Source organism: Canis lupus, chromosome 15 (assembly GCF_011100685.1).
Source record: "Canis lupus familiaris isolate Mischka breed German Shepherd chromosome 15, alternate assembly UU_Cfam_GSD_1.0, whole genome shotgun sequence".
Lineage (NCBI taxonomy): Eukaryota > Metazoa > Chordata > Mammalia > Carnivora > Canidae > Canis > Canis lupus.
The window spans coordinates 48,159,742-48,183,892 of NC_049236.1; the positions used below are offsets into that span (position 1 = coordinate 48,159,742).

The following is a 24,151-nucleotide window of genomic DNA, read 5'->3' on the forward strand; positions in this document are numbered from 1 at the left end:
CTGGGGACACTCGCCCCGGCCTCAGCCCGGCTCCTCGCGGGGCCCCTCCCCCTTGGAGGCCTTTGTTCCTTTATTTCTTTTTCCCCGTCTTCCTACCTTGATAGATGCGCGAACTCTTCTCACTGTAGCATTCCAGCTGGTCTCTCTTTGAATCTCAGGCCGAATTCATAGATTTTCAGGATAATTTGAAGGTTTTCTAGGTAGTTTGGTGGAGACAGGTGATTTGGAGACCCTACTCCTCCGCCATCTTGCTCCTCCCCTCTCACACAGAAATCTTATTTGATTCTCACAGCAATCTAGTCAGTGCTCATTTTTATCACCACCATTTAACAGAATGGAAACTAAGGATGCAATGTGTGAAATAATATGGCCAGGACCATGCAGCAAGAGAACCAGACTCCTAACTCCAGGAAACAAACAAAGGGTTGCAGAAAAGGAGGAGGGTGAAGGGATGGGGTAACTGGGTGACTGGCACTAAGGAGGGCACTTGGGATGGGCACTGGGTGTTATACTATATGTTGGAAAATTGAATTAAATAAAATATTTTTTAAAAAAAGAGAGAGAGAGATTGGGCAGCCCAGGTGGCTCAGCGGTTTAGCGCCACCTTCAGCCCAGGGCCTGATCCTGGAGTCCCGGGATCGAGTCCCACGTCAGGCTCCCTGCATGGAGCCTGCTTCTCCCTCTGCCCGTCTCTGCCTTTCTCTCTCTCTCTCTCTCTCTCTCTGTATCTCTCATGAATAAATAAATAAAATCTTTAAAAAATTAAATTAAAAAAATAAAAATAAAAATAAATTTAAAAAGAGAAAGAACCAGACCTTGATTTTTTATTTTCTTTCTGATTCTCAGATTCTTTCCCAGGCACACACAGGTTAGACTCCCATTATCAGCCATGTGCAGACCATCACTCTGGACTACTTTCGGAGTACAGAACCACAGCTGTGAGGCCTTCTTGTCCCACCTTCTCCAACCACAGAAGTTGCTCCTTTAAGCAGTGCAAAGATTTCCTCATGGACAGGATGTTTATATCAGGGCTGCAAACACAGGGACAAATCTAGGAAGATGTGAAATTCACTCTAGGTTTAAGAGAATAAAATTTGAAATCCGACCACAAAAAGAGTGCAACTTCTAGTTAACAGTGAAAATCAAGACTTGAAAAACATTCCTTTGTCAAGAGAAAAGAGACCAAATCTATAGACCCGGACAATTAAAATTTCTGTAGGGAATAGGGGTGGCCTGGGTGGCTCAGTTGGTTAAGCTCCAACTCTTGACTGCAGCTCGGGTCATGATCTCAGTGTCATGAGATCCAGCCCCATGTCACGATCCAAACTGGGTGTGGGGCTTGCTTAAGATTCTCTCTCTCCCTCTCCTTCTGTCCTTCCCCACCCTCTCTAAAGTAAACAAATAAAAAGAAAAATGTTAACAAAATAAAAATAAAATTTCTGTAGGAAATAAATTAGAAAAAGTATACACTCATTTGATTTTACTGCTGATAACATAAACCTTTTTCTAAACGTAATTATGTCCATAAGTAAATAAAATCAACTGCAAAAGGCAGATTTGAGCAAACTGGGATTTCAGCTATCGTGATTTTCTGTTTCTTAAACCAGACAAAGGCACTATGTACAAATTAAAATCAGACTTCAGGGCAGCCCGGGTGGCTCAGCAGTTTAGCACTGCCTTCAGCCCAGGGCCTGATCCTGGAGACCTGGGATTGAGTCCCGCATCAGACTCCCTGCATGGAGCCTGCCTCTCCCTCTGCCTGTGTCTCTCCTCTCTCTGTGTGTCTCTCATGAATAAATAAATAAAATCTTTAAAAATAAAGTAAAATCAGACTTCATTTAAAAACCAGGCAAAGATATATATGCCTGATAGTTCTAGTGCTGGGTCCTAGAATTATAAACATTACAGTGTCATTGCTAACTTCTAACTACTTACATAACAATTTTACCTATGAAACTGTCTAGGGACATTAAGAACACCTTTATAGCCATTTGGGGCCATTCATTATTGTTGGCCCAGCAAAGTAATCACGCCCTTACCTCTTTTACAGAGACAGTCAATCCTTCCCCATATTCTTGCTGGTCCTCCCACTCAAGGAATCCATCTGTGCTTTCTATTAATGAATGTGGTATTGTCAAAAAGGATTTTCTGAGTAGATGTAGAAACAGTCACCATTTTCACAAAAGAAAAAAAGAAACTGCCAAAGCTCATCCCAAAGCTAATATCTTAACCTTTAAAATAGCTGTTTTTTTTTTTTCATTTTTACTAGCAAAAATTGATTCATTTCCTGGGATTTCTTGAGCTCTCCAATACATTGCACAATACCGCCCCCCTCCCCATTGTCATTTCTTTTCCTGGTGAAATTTCTCAAATGCATCAGGTCTCTGCGGCTTTGGTCAGACAGGAAGGTGAATGCAGCAGCAGTACTGGAATATTTCATTACGGATCCATATAATCAGTGCTGAGTTACCTCGTGGTCACTGCCTGGCATTCTTTGTCTTCATCTACAGGATGCCTCTGTGAGTCCTATTAAAAACGATGCTGCCCCTTAGGAACATCTTTGGAAGAACCAGGAAAGCCTTTGATTGCTACAGGACATAAATGACAATGGCATCGTTTTCATTATCATCTAAGATGAGTTTGGGCACTTTAAATGTCACCCATCTTTTGAAAGATCATAGCTCTGCATGAAAATAGAATAGCCCTCCAAAGCAGCAAAGATTAGATCCGTTTTATGAGACAAACTGAGATACAGAGAAAAGTGACTTACTCGAGGTATACAATAAATTAGGAGGAGAGTTAGCACTGCTCCCACACTCCCAGAGCACTTGGGAGACACTTGTTCCTCTGAATAGCCTAAATTGCCCCTCACGCTGCTGAGAAAAAGGATGTAGCACAAGTGTAAAAGTGGCAAGAGTGCCAACTTTAGAGTCAGAATCTTAGTTCTGACATTTCTATCCATGACAGCAGCTTGGGCATGTCTCTCCGAGCCTGTTTTCTTATCTAGGAATGCAACTAATGGCATGCCTATCTTGCAAGACTTTGGATAATACATAGCTTAGTACAGTGTCTAATAAGTAGTAGTTGTTCAATACGTGCTATTTTTTAGCTCCTCTGTCCTATCCTCCATTAATTGGTTTCCAATAGAAGAATGGTAGAAACATTTTCCGTTTCTTAAAACCAAAAATCAGCTTGTAGAGATAGAGATTTCCAAACTTTCACTGAGAAATAAAAAGGCAAAGGTCATTTATTTACAGTGCTACAACCGCATATCTCGGTCTGTTTTTAAAATGCTACTTAAAGGCAATGCTTAGTGGGTTGGTGTAGCTGGAAACCAAGAACTTAAGTAGAAACTGCCATTGACTTACCCATATTGAAATACTTAGGAGCACCTATTAAATATGTGATGATAACACATTATATGTCTTCATGAACGTCTCTACAGTGACTGCATGGAACACTTCTTAGATCCATCCTAAGTATGGTCAGAGTACTCACTGGACTTCTGGAATAGTTAAAAAAATAATAAAGTGTCTCTAAAATAATGTTTTGATTCATTAAGTGCAATGGGATCAAAACCAGATGGATTTGGCAGCAGACTTGTTCCCCTGGTTCTCAGGCTGTTTCAGAGCAGTGCCAGCTCCAAGAGGAGATGATCAATGTCACACATTCTACACTTCAGGCACTAATAGATCCTTGGCTCCAGGTTTCCCAGTGTTCAGAGGGAATGCCAGAACACACATGCTGAGACAGAATCATTTTGGAAGCATCCATGCAGACCAGAGAAATGAATAACTGCCTTGGGCACTGAATAGCTCAGGCAACAGCTGTTTCACACCGGACAGTGATTAGGATCCATCTCTTTATTCTGTACAGCGACTGTCACGCTTCACAAACACACGCACATACACGTTAGGGCTTCCGAAGGTATAACACAGGGATCAGAACCTCGTGACAGAAGTATCCGCTCAATGGTAACATGGGATCGTTTGAAAAACCCTCAGGCTTGCCTAAACTGGTTGGCAATTTACACACACACTCACTCACACCCATCATTCCATTTTCCAACAAACATGTAGAGACTACCTTTCAGCTTCTGAATGTGAACATCATTCTGCTGTTCTGGCACTGAGGACATAAATGCAAACAAGATGGAGAAGGCTGCCCCTTCTGCCCACTAAAGGCTTCCTTTCTAGCAGGGAATATACAGAGCAGTAGTGGGCAAACCAGTCTGTTGGGAGATGTTCCTGGGGCTACATAGTCTGGAGGAGGACCTGACACCCCTCTAAAATGATAATTAAAAACTATATCCACTCATCTTGGAACACTGTTGATGTGTTGTGAAGCTACTGCCCAGTCCTCCTTACACAGCCTGCTTACTCAACCCCTCTGCAGTAGGAAAGTTATGAAGAAAGACTTCTGTTTTATTTTAAAACTGGTAGGCCTGAAAAATAACTTATCCTGGTATATTCTGGTACAAGTTAACTGACTAGGTCAAGGCATAAATAAATGGCCTTATCAGAAGAAAGGGAAAGAAGTTTATAAAGATATTCACTGGCCAAGGCTTGCTAGTACTCATGGGAACTAGCAAAATAGCCAATATTAAGTAAATAATAGGATTAGCTTCTACTGAACTTCTGCGAAAACCAAAGATAAAATTCCAGTAGCTTGGGATCCCTGGGTGGCGCAGCGGTTTGGTGCCTGCCTTTGCCCCAGGGCACGATCCTGGAGACCTGGGATCGAATCCCATGTCGGGCTCCTGGTGCATGGAGCCTGCTTCTCCCTCTGCCTGTGTCTCTGCCTCTCTCTCTCTCTGTGTGACTATCATAAATAAATAAAAATTTAAAAAAAAAAATTCCAGTAGCTTAAAAAATATTCTTACAACTGCAAGAATTTTTTTGCTTAATACAGACAAGTCTGCTTTTTTCTACCCAATCCCCTTCCTCACACAAAGATGACTTGTTTGGGGTTGTCCATCCCATGAAGCCCGTGTCGCCCAGACCTCTCTCTCGTATACCGTTTTTACTAAGAGGTTCAGCCTAAATGGCTATAATGGTATCTTACCACCATCACTTCTGTCCTGACTGTGGCTTTGGGATCACCTAACCCAACCTAGGCCTATCATATCTCTCACCCAGAAATACCAGCTTTAAGAAAATGAGTTAGATATGTAGTGCAAAGGAAAAGTTCACATGGACTTAGGCCATGAGGCAACCATGTTGGTCTGTGTGTATGATGAGAAGGAGAAGAGACTTATCTGTGAAGAAAAGCAGAGGAGAGCAGTTCCACCAGGAGAAGCAGGAAGAGAGACCAAGCAGAACTCAACAGAGTGTGCACCTCACTTTGTGCTGGACTCTCAGTTCTCAGGAGGCCCAGCTGTATAGCGAGGTCTGAAACTTGAAATAAATTGCCTTTATTTGAGCTAGTCTGCAGGGGTCTTTCTCCTGTGCACCCCACAAATGTATAAGGACAAGCACAGTTGCTAATTAAAATTTGACGGAGAATGACTTACTTTCATCTCCAAGCTTATAGTCAATTTTTTCTCTGAATTCTTCAGAAATGTTTATTAAGTATCTGTCAGGCGGTATGGGTCATAGAAAGTTGAAAGAAACCACTGTCTACCTTCAAGGAGCCTTCCACCGTGTCCCCATTCACATCCTGGTCCCCCTCATTACCAATCATGACTGCTTGATGACCTCCATTTGAAGCATCTGACTCTTCAATCACCAATTTATTTTTTTTTCAGGTTATTCTCTATTGACAACAATTTTTGGATCCTACCAGGACCCAACAGCATTCACTGATGCTTCCTTGCTCCCTTCATACCTTAACCAGCTGAAATTCCAAAGTCTATCCCTATGTTCATTCTTTCTCACAGACTCTCCGAGATTTCGTCTCGCATACTTTGTCATCTTCATCTGAGTAAACACAAAACCCTACCTGAATCAAAGTCTCCACCTAATCCATGATATTTGCATCTAGCATGACTGATGTGAGAGGAGAAATTGAAAACATGATTGGCCCCATTTCACATTCACGAACAAGAACCCAAGGAGGCTAATGTATCCAGTAATCCCAGTACAACTCCTTATTCCATTCACTCTCCCTTCTCTATTTCACATTTTCTACTCTCACCTCAAACTTTCAAAACTTCCCTTGACCTTACTTTCAGCTGATAACTTTGCTTTTAATTTCACTGAGAAAACAAAAGCAATCTGGGACACCTGGGTGGCTCAGTGGTTGAGCATCTGCCTTCAGCTCAGGGCATGATCCCTGAATCCCAGGATTGAGTCCCACATCAGGCTTTCTGCGTGGAACCTGCTTCTCCCTCTGCCTGTGTCTCTGCCTCTCTCTCTCTCTGTGTCTTTCATAAATAAACAAAATCATTAAAAAAAAATCAAAAGCAATCAAAGACAACACCAAAGCTACCCTCCTGGCAACATCTATACCCATACACTCCGTGCCCTTTGCTTATTGCAGGTGAAAATAACCACTTTCCAATGTAAGGCCAACTTCTCTACTTATCCAATAGTTCTCCATTCTCACCTTCCCAAGGACATTGCCTCAGCGATTCCCTTCTCCTTCCTTTATTATAATTTTTCCCTCTCCTCTTGAATGTTCTCATCAGAAATGTCATCTCTCATCTAAAAAAAACAAGTAAATAAAAACACTACTGTCTCCCAAACTCACCTCCCCGCCACAAGCACTCAGCTTCTGTGTTTCCTTTATAATATAATTCCTTGAAATAGTTCTCATACTTTTCTAATTTCTCTCTTGAATTGACCACTCTACTAAAGTAAACAGTGGGTATTGAGGCCATCACTGACCTTCACATTGCTAATCCCCAGTCAATTTTCAGTCCTCATTTTACTTGATCTATAAGCACAATTTGACACAGTTATCAATTACTCCCTTCTTGAAACACTCTCTTCACTCAATTTTCAGCAAGCCAGGTCTCCTTTTGGGGATTTGTTTGCTTCTGTTTTTAATTCCTCCACTAGCTGCTCCTTTCTCAGACAACTTTGCTAGTTTCTCATTTATCTAACCTCTAAATACTCCAGGGCTTAGTTTTTGGGCTTCTTAACTCACTCCTATGGCCATATCATGTAGCCTTCAGGCATTAAATACTGTCTATAAGCTGAGGTATCCCAAAGTGGTATCTGAGCCTATTCCTCTTCCATGAACTCCAAAACTCAGATACCAACTTTCTGTTCAATACCTCCACCTAGAAGTCTATCAGACATCTCAGACTTTATATGACTAAAGCTGAATTTTTGGTCATAAGAGTCAAATCTGTTCCTCCCATAGACTGCCCCATCTTGGTAAATGGTGATTCTATTCTCAGTAACTTGGGGGCAAAAACCTTTAGGTTTCAGATTGGTTTGAAGTAGAACCTTCAACAGCATTTGCTGATGCACTGGTCATCTTTGACTCTTCTCTCTCTCTCCAATAACATCCAGTAACCAACTCATTAGCAAATCCTGTTGAAGGTTTTACCTTCAAACCATACCTAAAACCTAAACACTTGCCATCATCCTAACCAAGTCACCGTTTCACTATTTCTAGTTTATGACAGTAGCTTCTGATTTTCCTACTTAACTTTGGTTCACTGAAAGTTAGTGGAGATAAAGGATACTTTGGGGACTGAAACTCATAAAACTTGTAGGGACATACAAAAGAAAGTATCTGTAAAAGCATAAATACAAAATGAGGTGTGAATGTGAATATTTAGAATTAGAGAAGGTTGTCACCATAAATAACAAATTCTTAAAAACTGACAAGTAATCACAACATTACAAACTCCAGACAAATAACAGTATTTTTGTTAATTAACTACCAGAGATACCTCTGTAATACTTTTGCCTCTTTTTGGCTCTGTACCCTTTGATTACATCTTCATACAACAAAAATTTCATAGATTCCATAATAAGAATATAAAGATAATTCACTCTTTCTTCTATTGTGATTGATCAAACATTTAGAAAATATTTATATGTGGGGAGACACCAGGGTAGCTCAGTCAGTTAAGCATCTGACTCTTGATCTCAACTCAGGTCTTATCTCAGGGTCATGAGTTCAAGCCGCACACTGGGTGTGGATCGTACTTAAAAAAAAAATTAATGATTGGGATGCATAAAATATATAATTTTACCTGTTATCTTGTAGGCTCTGGGAAACATTGAAGGACTTTAGAAAAAAGAGAATATAGGATCTGTGTTTACAAAAATCTCTCTACCATAAGTTTGTTTAAAGATTGAGACAGGTTTAGAACAGAGGCAGGGAGACAAGTTAGGGGAGCATGTTAATAATGTAGTCTCAAAATGACAAAATTCTGTCTTACTTAAAGTGGGTTACTGTCTTAACAGCATTCTTTAGTTTATGTGGAAGTCGTTGGAAAAAAAAACCTCCATTTCAAAATTAGTAAAAAGTCAATTAAGTAAGCCTCTGCTTGTTTCTTTTATACAAACATTTATCAATCTCAGAAAGGTGTTGCCTCAGAAAGACAACCAAGATCTTAACTTAAAAAGTTCAGCCTCAAATGTTCAAAATTAGCTTTACTTGATTTATTAATTAGCAAGTGATCAGATCTGTGCCTGAAACATGTTAGTGGTTGGAGCTGACCAACTTCCACACAGTAGGACAGAAATAATAATTGGTCCCTTGGCTACATATAAATCACTGAGGGGAAGTGTTTCATGACTTATTTTTTTTTAAATGTCCCAAAGTGTCCAACTGTGCTAGGAGAAAATTACATGCCACTCAGTACAAGATTTAATTATCCTAATACACAGCTTCTGGCTGTTTCATTTCCAAACTCTCCAAAAGCTATGTAAGCCTCAGACTACAGGCAAATCCGGCAAGTGTTTAGTAACATGGTGGCCTCTGATGATATGGATCTATATCACCAGGGGGAGCACACATATATTTATTTTTTCCCTTGGTTCAGAAATACCAGAGCGACAAGGATATGGCTAGACAGAAAGGTTCATGGCTTGGGTTTGGGAGAGGACAAAGCCTGCCTCACCCTGCCCCCTTCCTCACTCTGACTAGAAGAGCCAAGCTGGGTTTTGCCCTTTCAGAGTTCTCCAGTCTGCTGGCATGGAAGAGCAAATACAATCTCCTCTACACTTTAAGGTTTAGTTAGAGGGCAGGTGCAGCTTTGTGCAGAAAGCAGGAGAGGAAGGATTGCTGCTGGCAAGGTCTGCCTATGGCTAGGATGGTGAGTCTAATTCTGGAAGAGGATTAACAAGCCACAGAGCTATTTATCCAGAGCCATCTTCTCTCATCAGCTTTCTCTGTAACAAAATGAACATTTTAATCTCCATTTGTCCAATTCCTGTGTCTTATTTCTCAACTCAATCGGTTCTAAATTCAGTAGAGAAAAGGCAGTATTACTCTTAACCCTGGCCTCTCACCTCCACCCTCCTCGCAAGAAAACTCTGCAATATCTATATTTTTTAAGAGAAAGAGAAAGGGAAAGTAATTAGTGCTAAATTGAAAGCTTCGTAAGGGTAGGGACCATTGGTACTCGTTATCTGATTACCTGATTTTTAAAGAGAATCTTAAAAAAAACTTCTGAATAAACATATGAGGAAATGAAAGTTGAAACAATTGGCCTATTGATCACATTTCTGCACTCACTATAACAAAGAAAAATTAATTAATTAATTAATTAATTTATTTATTTATTTATGAGAGACAGAGAGAGAGAGAGAGCATGAGTGGGAGAAGGGCAGAGGGAGAGAGAGGCAGGCTTCCTGCTCAGCAGGGCTCAGTGTAGGGATCATGACCTGACCTGTGTAAAATGCTTAATCAACTGAACCACCCAAGTACCCCAAGAAAAAAAATTTTTTAAGGATGTCTGGAATTGAAACTTACTTTTGGAAGGACATTATGTTAGTTTCACATGACCATTGTAACAAATTACCGAAAGCTTGGTGGCTTAAAACAATGGAAATTTATCCTGTCACAGTTTTGGAGGCCAGAAGTCCAAAATAACAGAACACAGATGGTAAAAACAATGCCTTTTAATTATATCTAAATCCTTTATACTGTTTAATAATTTTTATATTTAAGATACTATTACTTTATTAAAAGTTAATGAACTTTATGATTACTTCAATGTGGTAAACCATGTTACTACAGAAGAAATGAGTCTCCTCTTTTAGGGTCCCCACCCTGCATCTTCCTATTTCAGAACTTACCAGGTCGGTATGAAAAAAGAAAAAGTGCAAGGAAGAAAGAACTGTTTTCAAGACAATTGTCATTCAGAAAAATAGCTTGCTAATCTTAATTCTGTTTAAGTTCTTTTTTCAGGAGCATAGGTGGGCAAAAGAAAATTACTGACAAGAAATGGGAAGAAATAGCAATCTAAACCAGAAAGAAATTAAGAGAAGCAGCTGCAAAATTCTGTGATTATCCCAAATTTATTCCCTCATTTAGAAATTCCTCAAGTAGAGTCTGTTTTTATACATGGAAGAAGATTAGTATGCTTCAAATTCCAAAGCTTTAAAGCTCAAATTATTTTGTAAAATCAAATTCAATATAGTTTTCCACCACATTAAAAAAAATCTTAGTTTCCATGTCTCATATAAATTGTTATGGAACTTGGTCTTCCAAATAATTTTGTGGGAATGAGTAAACAACAATTTTAATATGTTTGTTAATATCAAATATATACTTAAAATTATTAAAATAGGAGATGAAAGATTTTATATATATTGTTGATTAAAAACTGGTGAGTTTTCATCACTGGGCAAAAATAAATAAATAAACATAGCCCGAAGTCATTTTTCCTGATAGATTTCTCCAGTGCTTTGTAGCCACATAGTCATTTCAAAGCATTATTAAAACTCATTATGCCTTCGTTTTATATTTAAAGGAAGATTTGTGTTTGGAGACGAAAGAATACATATACACATGGAAACACAAACACACACGTCTATTCCTTTCTAAACTGGTTAAGGAATAATGCAATATTGACCCTAAGTATATTTGCTTGACATGAATATCAGGATATCTCATTGAGTTTAATTAAAATCTATTTCCAAATTTAAATGACTCAAAATTAAACTGAAGTATTTTTTGTTCCCAAGGGAATACATAATACATGAATACTATATACTATGTAGTAACTATAATCTAATACTTAATATGTATTACAAAAACAGATTTTTATGTTTGATTTCTAATTATCAAGATCCATAAATTGTCTAGCCTGACAATAGAAACTGGTTAAGCAGTACTGTAGATGTCCATATATTCAAAGAGGAAATCATTTCGTATTTTCTCTGATTTTGCTCTATTAAGAAAAATACGGACATGTATTATATGTAAGCACAAAGAATATTTACTAAAGATATTTGATATTATAATTGTTAGAGTGTATTTTTGAAGTTGATATCCTTGGATCAAATTCGAGGAATGTTTGGCCTATTCTCATATAGATGTTTAGCTTATAGCAGATAATGTAGCTGATTTGTCAGCACAGCATGAGCTAAAGGTACATATATCATACACACAGGACTCACTTCTCTTTCTAATCTCAGAAACTTTAATCAAGTTCTGGAATTAATACCCCTGATATCGCAGATCATGCTTCCATTCACACTGGAGTGAATACTGGGAATATGTTGAAAAAATAGGTCCAAGTTACAGACTTAATATATGCTTTTTGAGATAAGAACTTTGAGAAATGAATTCCAATTTTAATTCAAATATAAACTCGAAGATCAGCACTTCACAGCTGTCTGGTGGGACACATGCAAAGGCTCCCACTAAAATGTCTCTGACTTCAACAAAGCCTATAATAGGATTTTCAGAAGAACTGTTGTCCTTCCTTGTGCTTTTGAGAAAATCTTCACTCCTTTCTCACACCCCTTACCTCCAACATCCAGGGCCTCTTGATTACAAATCACTAAAGAAAACAACCCCCAAAAGGAGACTACCATTAGAATGAATGACCCACCTTCTATAAAAAACCCTGAGAACTAGTCTTCTCACTCTCTCTGCTGTTGACCTTAATCTCCACAGACTCTCATTTTTTTCCTTCCTTGAATCAGCTCCCCAAACCCTTTACTGTACCCTAAAAACCCCAGATCTTTCATCAGATAAACTGATATTCTAGCTATGTTCTCTCTTTATTCTTGTTCTAACAACCCTTTTGATTGAAATATGAGTAAAATGGGGCACCTGGGAGGCTCAGTTGGTTAAGCATCTGATTCTTGGTTTGGTCTCAGGTCATGATCTCAGGATCATGGTTTCATGGGGCTCCATGCTCAGCTGGAAGTCTGGTTGAGATTCTCCCTCTACCTCTGCCCCTCCACCCTCCCTGCTCACATGCTCTCAAGGGCATACTCTATCTCTCTCTCTCTCTTAAATAAATAAATCTTTAAAAATTTAAACAAAAAAATATGAGTAACATATTTCACGCACTCCTGATTTCCCCGTAGCTGATTTCCACTTATTTTGCTGGGTACTCCTCTTCTTCCCCTCTAAATGTTGGAAACCTCCAGGACTTAGTCCTTGGATTTTTTTCTCATCTCATCTACATTATTTTTAGATGATCTTATCTAAGCTTATAATTGTAAATAAAATTGATATCTATACTGTTCAATACAGTAGCCACTAGCCAACTGTGGACTGTGCACTTGAAATGTGGCTAGTATAATTTCTAAAATATACACTGGATTTTAGGGACTTAGTATGAAAAAAATGTAAAATACTAACAATTTTTATATTGGCTATTTTTTATATATTAGGTTAAGTAAATCTATTATTAAAATTAATTTTCCCATTTCTTTTTTTAAGTTCACTAATTTTTTTAAATCTCAGTATTTTTTTAAAGATTTTTATTTATTTATTCATGAGACACACACACAGAGAGAGAGAGAGAGAGAGGCAGAGACAGAAGCAGGCTCCATGCAGGGAGCCCGATGTGGGACTTGATCCTGGGTCCCTGGGCAGAAGGCAGCGCTAAACCGCTGAGCCACCCAGGCTGCCCAAGTTCACTAATTTTTTATTTAAGTAATCTCCATACCCAATGTGGGGCTTGAACTCACAGCCCCAAGATCAAGAGTTACATGCTCTTTTGACTGAGTCAGCCAGGTGCCTCTTATCTGTTTCTTTTTATCTTCTAAAGTGGCCACTAGAAAATTCTCAATCACATTTGTGGTTCATATTATATTCCTATTAGACAATATTGATCTATACCTGAGTGACCCCAACCTTTCTTTCCTTTGAGCCCACACTTACATTACACACTACCTATTTGACATTTTCATTTGTATATATAATTGGCATATTAAACATAATGTTTTCAAATCTCAACTGTAGGCCTCTGCCCATTGAAAACTGCATGTTTCTCTCCTCCCTGTCACAGAAAATGGCAATTTCTACCTTCCAGTTCATCAGGTCTAAAGCCAGAGAATCATCCTTCCTCAACTCTCCCTTTCTCTCACACTCCACACCCAGTCTTTCAGCAAGTATTGACAACTCACCATCAAAATATTTACAAGAGAGTATTTTAAGGAAGAAAGAAAGCAAGAAACAAAAAGTTCATCTAAGAATCCTTTTTGAGTTGGTCATCACTACAGGATACTGATCGGATATCAGTATCAGAGAAGCTTTATAGAGTGTCACTGAGACCCTTCTGCCCAGGGAAAGAAAGGAAGAAACATTTATCTGTTAGTCTTATCCTCCCTTTCTGATTGCTCATGTGTCAGTGCTGAGCCCATTTCTATTAGTGTCCCAAGCTAGGAAGGCATCAGGAAAGCCTGGAGAAGGAAGCAGCCTCTACAGTGGTAGCTGGAATAAGAAGTGAGTCTGAGAGGATTTCAAGTGAGATATGAAAGGTGTTTGCCACAACTCTCAGAACAGACCATGAGCACCTCTTCCCAACTTCTGTAATCAGTGACGTAACATTGATAGCTTGAATTGGTTACATCACAGTATTTACACCATGGAAACAGGCAAAACCTATAAACCAGGCCTCCTCCCTCTTCCCCACCATAGCTAGTGAGTAAACATTTGCTAGCACAGCACTGACTACAAGGTTCTGTTTTTCAGATAGCTATAGTTTACCCCTCTCCTGCTCCTTCTCAGAACTGCAGCCACATTTGTTCTTTTTGTACTTCTTTGAAATCACTTCTGTGAGTCCTTCCTTTGGGCCATTACAAATGGTTATCCCAATCCTAGAACTCCAAGGAGGAGTTAACTTCTTGACCAAGTAATTCCTCCTCATCTTTCATAGCTTAGCTCAATTGTCATTTCCTCTAGAAAGACTTTGCTGACCCCCAGTCCAGGTCCCATTCATTTGTCATATACTCTCAACTGCATGTAAGTGATTATTTAATTGATATCTGTTTCTGCAGGTAGACTACAAGTTCCATGAAGGAGCAAGTCATCAGCATTTTTCTCACTTTTGCATTTCCCATACTGAGTTTGTATATTTACTGAATATCTCAACAGAAATTATTTAATCAACGTCTATTAAAAACTCTTTTACCATTTTCCCATCAGTGAAATTGCAGTTGTTTTAAGAGTAATGAAAGAGAGTCCTTTTTTTTTTTTTTTTTTTTTTTTTTTAAATTTTTATTTATTTATGATAGTCACAGAGAGAGAGAGAGAGGCAGAGACACAGGCAGAGGGAGAAGCAGGCTCCATGCACCGGGAGCCTGACGTGGGATTCGATCCCGGGTCTCCAGGATCGCGCCCTGGGCCAAAGGCAGGCGCCAAACCACTGCGCCACCCAGGGATCCCTGAAAGAGAGTCCTTATACTTGAAAATGTAGGGAACCATGTTAGGAGGAGAACAAAAGACATTTTTTGGATGGGCATCACTTCCAGCTATAATCCACTGAGCTGGATTCCAGTCACATAGCTCTGCCTAATTGTAAGGGACATGAGAAATATATGTTAGCCAAGTGCCCAAGAAGAAAGGATAAAGTAATAAGTTTGATAAACATCTAGCCAATCCCTGTCACAGACTGCCCTTTTGGACATCAAATATCTATCCATTCTTATTCCCTGACAAATCACACTCTTCCTCTCCCCAAAAAAGATAACCTAAAGTTGAAGCAAAGTACTACATCCAGCTAAGAGTCCAGGATCTCTGGCTGTTTGCAGTCTTTTCCACCAGGTCCAGGTGTGGCTCACTGTGGTCTGGTAATAATGTGTACCAAACATAAAAAAAAATATTTCCACCTTTCCTCAGAAACATACAACATCCAGGAATAGGGGCAGGTATAGGATAGCTTCAGTAAAAACTCCATTAGTGAAAGCAAAAAAGAGAAGACACACAGCAATCACCATGCCAAAGAAGTTATAAAATCTGCTGGGGAGTCACTGAGAAGCCCCCTACCCTGGAGATGGGGCAGTTCTTTGAGTATACAGTGATTCTGTTCTGGGAGTACACTCCCTTATCCATTTTGGGGGGCCCCTGGATCCACTCTGGTAAGTGTTTTCCTGGCTTGTTGGCCACATCTTGCTATTATCCTCCTCGGGGACTGTACAACTTTTGTGGGTCACCTCCAAATAAGGCCACATATTTTACTTTTGAACATTCAGTTAAATCAAGGTTCATGGTTTCTTCAGCAATAAAAATTCTCTAAAATGTTTGGTAGATTTTTTAATCTATTTTCTTCTAATTAATTCTTCATGACAATAACCACATCCCGAGTTCTTTTTTTTTTTTTAAGCATAGTTTTACAATCTCTTTGTATCTTCTCTTCTTTACCCCTTCCCTTAGTCTTTCAATTTAATGGTAAGTGCCTGGGGGTGATCTAAGATAATGGGCTGGGTTAGGAAGAACATACTCTTAATCTGATTCTTGCTGCAATGATAAATTTTAGGCATTTTCTCAAAACCAAGCACCCAGATACCTGGTATTGCTCTACACCCTTTCATTTCTGCTTGCAAACCAGCCAATACTTTTGTTAGTTTGTCTCTTTTTTATATAACTCCCCAAAGACATCCAAAACCACTAACATACTTCAATAAACGCTATTTCCCAACTTCACCACCTAGAACAACAAAGCTTAGTAGGTACATGGTCTAAATTCCAACTGGTTGCTGGTGGCAGTTTTACCATTACATAAGATGCATCTCCAACCCTTTAATATGACACATCTGTTTCCATGCTGCCCTCAGTTCTGTCCCCAGGGGGTGCTACCTTAATTCAAGTCATCCTTTCTCATATAAATTAGTCCCCTCATTGGTAGACTCTGAGCCTCCAAAAAATCATCACACCTCATCTCTGCTACCAGAAATGTTCTAAAATGCCAATGAGATCACTGCAACTTTTCATTAAAACATCTGGATGAGTCTTATTGTTTTGGGGTTAAAATTCAAAGTTCTCTGGTATCTAGTCTCATCTCTAATTACTCTTCAATGCTCATTTCAGTTACATAAAATCATTTTAGCTCCCGCAGATACACCACAATCACTTTCTCAGATATCCATTATCCTAAGAGATTAGACCATCTAACTAGATAGAACCTTTCTTTCTTGAGTAAACTTACTCATCCTTCAAGATGTACAGAGTCTTTAAATCTCTGAAGAATCCATCCCTAATTACTATATTTTTTTAAGATTTTATTCATTTATTCATTAAAAACCCACAGACAAAGGCAGAGGGAGAAGCAGGCTCCTGAACTCAATCCCAGGACCCCAGGATCATGGCTTGAGGCAAAAGCAGAGCTCAACCACTGCACCACTGAGAGGCCAACTCTCCCCCTATTACTATATCTGAATTAGGTATCCTTCCTATTGATTCCAAAGCAGTAGAGCTTGTTTTTATTACATTATGGGTCACACTATTTTGTAATTGTCTATTTATCCTTCTTCATCCAACCACATACAAATTACATATATCAAGTTTGAACTTCTTGAGGGCAAGTAGCATATCTTTTGTCTCCATACATCTCACATAATAAATAAATGCTGGTTGAACAAATGCATGACCCCCAAAATTATGGCATGGCAGTGACCCCCCCAACATCAATCTTCAATCTTCACCTCTCTCTCTCTTAACTGCCAGATCTCCAATTCCAACTTCCTAATGACTGTCTCCCTCTATGTATCTACTTAGCTGATCTAAAACTGAATTCATTGTCTTTCCCATCCCCTTCTTCACTTGCCTAAAATCCATTTATCCCTCTGACTTCAGATCTCAAAATGTTATCTATCTACCCAGTTTTCCAGTCTAGAAACTTCAATCTCTTTCTTTAGAAAATCTTTGCTCAAATGAATTGCTGATAGCCGGGTTAAAAACAGCAGAGTTCTTTTCTGCAGCATATCACAGAATTTTCAATATATTAATGCTCAATATGTATCTCAACCAGGAAATGCACTTTTTAAAACTTAATGAACCAGAGATGCTTTTTGCTGAAGTGACTCCCTCAAAACTAATGTTCAGAAGACTGCATTTTGAGAAATGCTTCTGTAAACCCCTCCCTCACCGTCTCCCAGGCATTCATCCCCACCATTACTCTATGAGCCTTTTCATCTTTGTTTCTCCAGCTCCTACGTGGTGTCTACCACAGAGAAGGCACTCATTGGATGAAAAAAAATTCCCATGAAAAAATAACATAACAAGAAATAACAAAAGAGGAATAATGGAGATGAAGTTATGAAGGCTTAAACAGAAATGTGTCTTAAAAAGCATTCATTTCAGCCACTAGTCTCAGAAAAACAGTATCATTTTGTGTAAATAGACTTCCAGGTTCCATCTTAACCAAGTTCCTGATGGAAAATAAACCTTCACTGTAATTTGTCTTAAAGGAAAATCCCTGGGGTTTTGGGGGAACAGACTCAGAGTTTGCCTACCCTATGTACCCTGCTCAACAATAGAATTCAAATCCATAAACCTCTAACTGTTTTATTAACTGTGAATTACATAGTCTGAGGTTCTTATATTATAAGAAATATCTTTCTGTTGGAAGATGTGGCTAACCAATTTTGTCCCAATAAATTTCTCTTTCCCATTAGTGTACTTTCGTCTTAATTTCGGGTGGCCCCAGAGCTTAGTAACTCTTTTAATCATACCTCCTCACCTTCCATTGCTAAGATTTAAAGTGTGAGCTTTGGTTCCAACAAGGAAATTCCATTAAAAGCACACCTGAAGCAAAAGGTTTTGCCTGTTGGTTTGTTGAACTTCTTTGCTACACTAAACACTTACCTTTTGCAATTATATCCATAGAGTCCTTGAATTTTTCCTTTACGCTAAAAATATATGGCTCCTTGAAAGAAGTTCCCTGTGAGGGTTCCTTAAAATGCTCACTTTTGAACAGGTGTTTGGGAAAACAAATATTTTTGTGTGCTGTCCGAAGTTCTTGAACCATATCAGGTGTTTCCTTTTTTTTAATCACCAAAGGTATGAATTTGCCAGATTTTGGTTTTTGATGTTTATTTTTAAAAACATTTATAGAAGTACCTTGAACTTTATTCTGTGAGTAAAACAGAAATAAATTTGATAAAATTTAATTTTAATATTAATCATATAATAAAATTATATAATACATTTTATTAATAAGTTAATAAAATTATATCCAATAAATGCATTTTACAAAGTACCTTACTATATAAGATATTTACTATAAAGCACATGGCGGTAAACAGAGCAGATGTTATCCTTTATAGTTCTTCAAAAGCCCTTAACAAGAATGAGGGCTATATTCCACTTCAAAAAAAAAAAAAAAGGAATTTCTTCAATAGTAATTTTCTACTTACATGTGATATTTTCAAATGCAGCTTAAAGTCTATTTTAAAAGAGATGTTTTCAAATGGTAGGCATAGAAAAATTTAATAATTTTCAAGCATCTTTTAAGAATTTTCAACTGTTCATAAAATGCTAACTCTCAAACTTCTTTGTTAAATGTAAGAAATTACAGCTCATATACAGAAGTAGGTTCTCAAGAAAAAGATATCAATAATCAGATATGTATTTCAGATCCTTTCAATCACTTAATTCCTTCTTAATTTTGACTACCTTGAACGATAGAAAAATAACTCAGTTCTAGGTCTCTGACAGGTAATTATCCAAACAATTATAATTTTTCTATTCTAGTCATTCTTTTGACCTATAGATAGAGTTATAATTTCCTGCCCTTATCACTCCCCTCCAAAAAAAAAAAAAAAGGTTAGACAAATTCAAATTATTGCCAACTTAAGACACCAATAAGTAGGCTTTAATATGCTAGTACTATGTTTTGTCAAGCAATCAAAGATGGAAGAGTAAAATTCTTTAAAAAAATCAAGGTTCTAAAGTACATCTATCTAACTCTTTAGACTGAAGTTTTCATCCCATGTGCCTACTAGTGAAATCAATATAATTTAAAATTATTTTCAATCTGTTAGAGGAAAAAAATTAAAGTATTAACAATGTTGATTATAAAATTAAAACCACCTATTATCAGTCTCATTATAGAAGACCATTCAAATGAAACATATGTAACAATTATAATCCCTCTCCCCTACACAGCTTTGAAAAATATTTAAAATCATTATCTAAAATTCAGTTAAAAAAAAAATGTTCAAAAGGGGATAGTATAGTGTGGCACACAGGAAGCCATCCTAAGATTCCTTTCCCTCACTTGTCTCCTCAAAGACTCATTTGTCACAATAGCTGATGGTCATCCAAATTTCCCATCTCCTCTGCAGATGCTTTCCTCTAAAATTTCAGCCTGTGCTGACTCTCCTCTTTGCTGACCCATTCCCTTATATTCCTTCTCACCTTCCAAATCTATGCCATTCAGCAAATATTTATTGAGCCAGCCACAAAGCTTGTTGCTGCAGACACAATAGTCAAAAAGAGAGTCACTGCCCTGGGGGACAGATCAGACTAGTGAAGGGCTCTAATGCAAAGTGATATGTAAGGAGATACAAGGAAGCATAACACGCTGGGGACATGGGAAAGACACAGCTCACAGCATATTTTCTAGTTTAGCTTTATCTAATAGTGTTTAAAGAGGGATATTTATTTGAGATACGTAATTCAAATTTTTCTGTTAAAATTCTTCAAAAGAAAACATTAAAATTGGATTAAATGTACAAATTAAATATGCATGTAATTAAATAATAGGTATAGCTATAAAATCTTATGTTTAAATGCAATCTAAAATCCATTTTTATAGCTAGTAAAGATTTCATTTTCTCTTCTATTCACAATCTATTAGGGCTCATGCAACCATTTGGAACAATCATTGTCATATACAAAAATAGTTATTAGTTTCCTAAAAAATAAGTTAAATAAATGCAAAGCATTAACCTCATTTATTTTCTCATAATGTTGGGCAATGAGAGTTTTTGCTTCTTGAAAAAAATCTTGTCTGGTGATCTCTAATATAGGACCTAAGAGATAAACACAAAATGTTTTATTTTTTAATGTAGTTAGTATAATTTCTTAATCACAAATGGCAAAACTATGAGATTAAAATTTGGGCAGTGATGAATTTTGCAGGACATTATAAAAGGTAAGTGTTACAAGTAGATGTTAATGGATGCAAAAGAAGTTCATGTTATGCTCCTTCAATGTAATATTTTACTTTAAGACACATCAGCCTGCAACAGTGAGAGTGCTAATGTAGATCATGCTTATTTATTAAAGTCTAGGGGAACGAAATAAAGTACACAAAATCAAAATCCCATTTACCTCTTAAAGTTCTTTAAATGTTACTATACAGAAGATATAACATGACTTGAGCACAAAAATGAACAAATCTAAGTGTGTTTTATATACCTGATGACTAATTCACATGGCTGTACATTTATTTCTTTATGAATATTTACCTTAAAACTGGTTGTTAAACTTATAACTGCAAAATAAACTCAATAGGTTCCTTAGGTAGGAATAGCTTTGAAATAAAAAATACTCAAGTGGGTAACATTATACTAATTCTTATCTCATTTATATTTTCTTATGATTCTTATTCTTTTTATCCAGAGCCACATATAAAATTCTATAGCATAGACTACATCATTCTCATTTACTCTTGTCTAGGTTTTTCTCCTCAAGTATTTCATTATTAGTTGATTCTGACATTTATAAGTGTTCTTTGCTTCCTCTCCTTAACCTGGATTCAGTAAAATTTAAATAGATTACCAAATTATTGATTCAAATTGGCTCTTCAGTTTGGCCAGTATGCCTCCCATTCCTATAACTCTATCTCCTTTAATATTCTAAGGACCAAGATTTTCTCTCTTCTTTTCACCTTCTCAAATTTTAAGCAATTAAAAATTTTGTCTTGGGTGTCTGGGTAGCTCAGTCAGTGAGGTGTCTGCCTTCGGCTCAGGTCATGATTTCAGGGTCCTGGGGATCAAGTCACGCATTGGGCTCCCTGCCCAGCAGGGAGTCTGCTTGTCCCTCACCCTCTGCTCCTCCTCATCCCTGCTCATGCTCTCTTTCTCACTCTCAAATAAATAAATAAAATCTTAAAAAAATAAAAATAAGTTAAAAATTCATCTTCATGGAAATCAAAACCATAATGAGATACTGTCTTAGTCCATTTGGGCTGCTATAACAAAACACCACAGGCTGGGGACTTAGAAACGGACATTTATTTCTCACAGTTCTGGAGGCTAGAAGTGCAGGATCCGGACACCAGCATGGTCAGATGATGGCCCTGTCTCAGGTTCCAGTCATCTAGTTGTATCCTCACATGGTAGAAGAGACTAGGGGACTCTCTGGGACCCTCCTATAAGAGCACTAATCCCTTTGATAAGGGTTCCAGTCTTATGACCTACTCATCTCCCAAAGGCCCTACCTCCTAATACCATCACCTTTGGGGTTTGGAATTTCAACATTCCAATTTGGGAGGGGACACCCAAACATTCAGATTCTCATAGCAGATACCATCACATACCCACCAGAATGGCTAAAATTTAAAACACTGATAACACCCAATATTGATGACAGTGTGGAGCAATTGGAACACTCACATGTCACTGGTAGAAATGCAAAACAAGATAATCGGTTTGGAAAAATTATAGCAATTTCTTAAAAAATTAATAGACACCTATCCTGTGATCTTGCAATCCCACTCCTAGTAATTATCAAAGAGAATGAAACATACATTTATAAAAGAGTTGTACAGAAATGCTCATAGAAGCTTTATGCATAATAGTTCTAAATTGGAAATAGCCAAGATGTGTATCAACAAGAGAAGAGCAAACTAACTGTGGTATATTCACAAATGAAATACCACTCACCAATAAAAAAGAATCAAGCTACTGACATACATACATGGATGAATTTTAAAATTATTATACAAAGTAAGCATCCTTACAGACACAAACATCAACATAATGCTTTATGCTTCCACTTATATGAAGTTCTAGTGCAAACACAGCTAATATATTGGAGATAGAAAAGAAATGTGATTTTTCTGGTCAGGGATGGTATAGATGAGTGAGAAGGGACATGAAGGAAATTTCTGGAGTAATGATAATGTTCCATATTTTGATGCACAGTGGTTCACACAGGCATATATAATTATCATTACTCAGTGAATATATACCTAAGATTTTGGCATTTTGTTGTCATACATTTTATATCAATAGAAGAAAAGTACAAACATGAATTTTGACTAATGATACGCATATTGATGGATACATAGGAAATAAGTCAAATACAGTAAAATATTCATGGTAAGAACTGGGTGGTAGGTCTGTGGGTGTTAATTTAAAATTCTGTCAAGCTTGCTGTATCTTTGAAATTTTCATAACAAAATACTGGGGACAAGTTCTCTCTTCATTCCTTCACAAAATTTCCACTGGCTTTTCTCCATGTAGACTCGGGAGTCACAAGCAGCTGTTACTTTGGGGCTATGCCATCCTGAAGACTGAAGCCTAGGGAACACCCTGGCAAAAAAGGAGAGATAACTGGACCCCAACCCCCCCCACCACCATCCCTTAAAATGCTGGATTAGGAGAAAAAGCCTCTACTAAGATGTTCCATCACTGGGCACTGGAATTGCTGCTCTGCAATCATTCTGGAAAAAAACACCTTTTCTTGCTCCCAAGCTTCTTCCTTCCTTCCACTCTTACCTATGGAAAGTATGTAAGTCATTGACAAACCCAAATCTCCCTGTCCGCCCACACTTGCCACTGTTTCTCCCCACATTCAGAGCTATCTACATATTTCTAAGGATATAGATTGGTGGATTTTTTTCTTCCCTCTAATAAAAAAATACTTGTCAAGATTTCATGCACGTGCTTCAAGAAGTATACATGTTCCTTGTATAGATCAGAGCACAAAGTCACACGTCAATCATAAAATGGTTCATATAAATGTCACGACTCAGAGCCATATGATGCACGGTCCTCACATGGAAGAGACAGGAGTTCAGGAATTAAAACTGTCTCTTTCATCAGATTTCAACTAAAATCTAAATCTACTTTGAGGGGCTTCTAACCAGACCATGTACTCCCCAGACAAAAAGCAGTAATGTACTCTGAGGTGTGATGCCAAAATCTCTCCACTGTTTCTTCCTCTCATGACAATCTTTCCTTCTTTGATTCCCTTCTTCTGACTACTTCCCTTAGAATTACTTATACTTACAGTATTGCCGTGTGTCATACACATGATAAACAATACAACTTATTCATATATGAAATTATTAAGTCATTGGTTTTTGGTGAAAATGTAGCCTTATAAAAACTACCATGTCTTCATTCTGAATGATCTAGTCTTCATTTATAGGCAAAGCTCTGACACGAAGAGGGCCTGAATACCTTCCAAAGTCAGCCGTGCTGGAAGCCCACACAGGAGCTGGTCTCCCAAGCTGCTTCCTGCATTTTTTTACATATCTGCTGCTTTTCCTAATGCCATGTACTTACTCCTTGTGAGTACTGGAAACTCCTCTGAGATTTGCCTGGTCACTCTAGTGAAATACTTGCATTTCATCACCACTTTCTGCTATGGACTGAAGATACATATTCTCCCAAAATTCATATGTTGAAACCTAATGCCCGGTATGATGGTATTAGGAAGAGGGTTTTTTGGAAAGTGATTAGGTCATAAGGGCTCCACCCTCATGCCCTGTTAAAGAAGCCTCCAGAGAGCTAGACGGTCCCTTCTACCCTATGAACCTACAGTGAGAAGACATCCATCAGTGAGGAATCAGGCCTCACCAGACACCAAATCTACTGGCACA

At 37.9% G+C, this 24,151-nt stretch overlaps 1 protein-coding gene across 7 annotated transcripts in view; it reads right to left on the bottom strand.

The window, feature by feature from the left end:
* The window catches only part of IQCM (IQ motif containing M), a 436,649-nt gene that overhangs the window by 345,302 nt on the left and 67,196 nt on the right, over positions 1–24,151 (bottom strand). For 5 of the 7 annotated variants that reach the window (XM_038558977.1, XM_038558978.1, XM_038558974.1 and 2 more), the window contains 2 exons: positions 20,266–20,348; positions 18,178–18,445 (listed from right to left, as the gene is read on the bottom strand). In XM_038558977.1, the coding sequence (XP_038414905.1) occupies positions 18,178–18,445; positions 20,266–20,348 (351 nt within the window). Of the gene's footprint in view, positions 1–815; positions 1,052–2,039; positions 2,114–2,470; positions 2,589–18,177; positions 18,446–20,265; positions 20,349–24,151 lie in introns of those variants that run through there. The other 2 variants (XM_038558980.1, XM_038558981.1) reach the window with 2 other exon arrangements.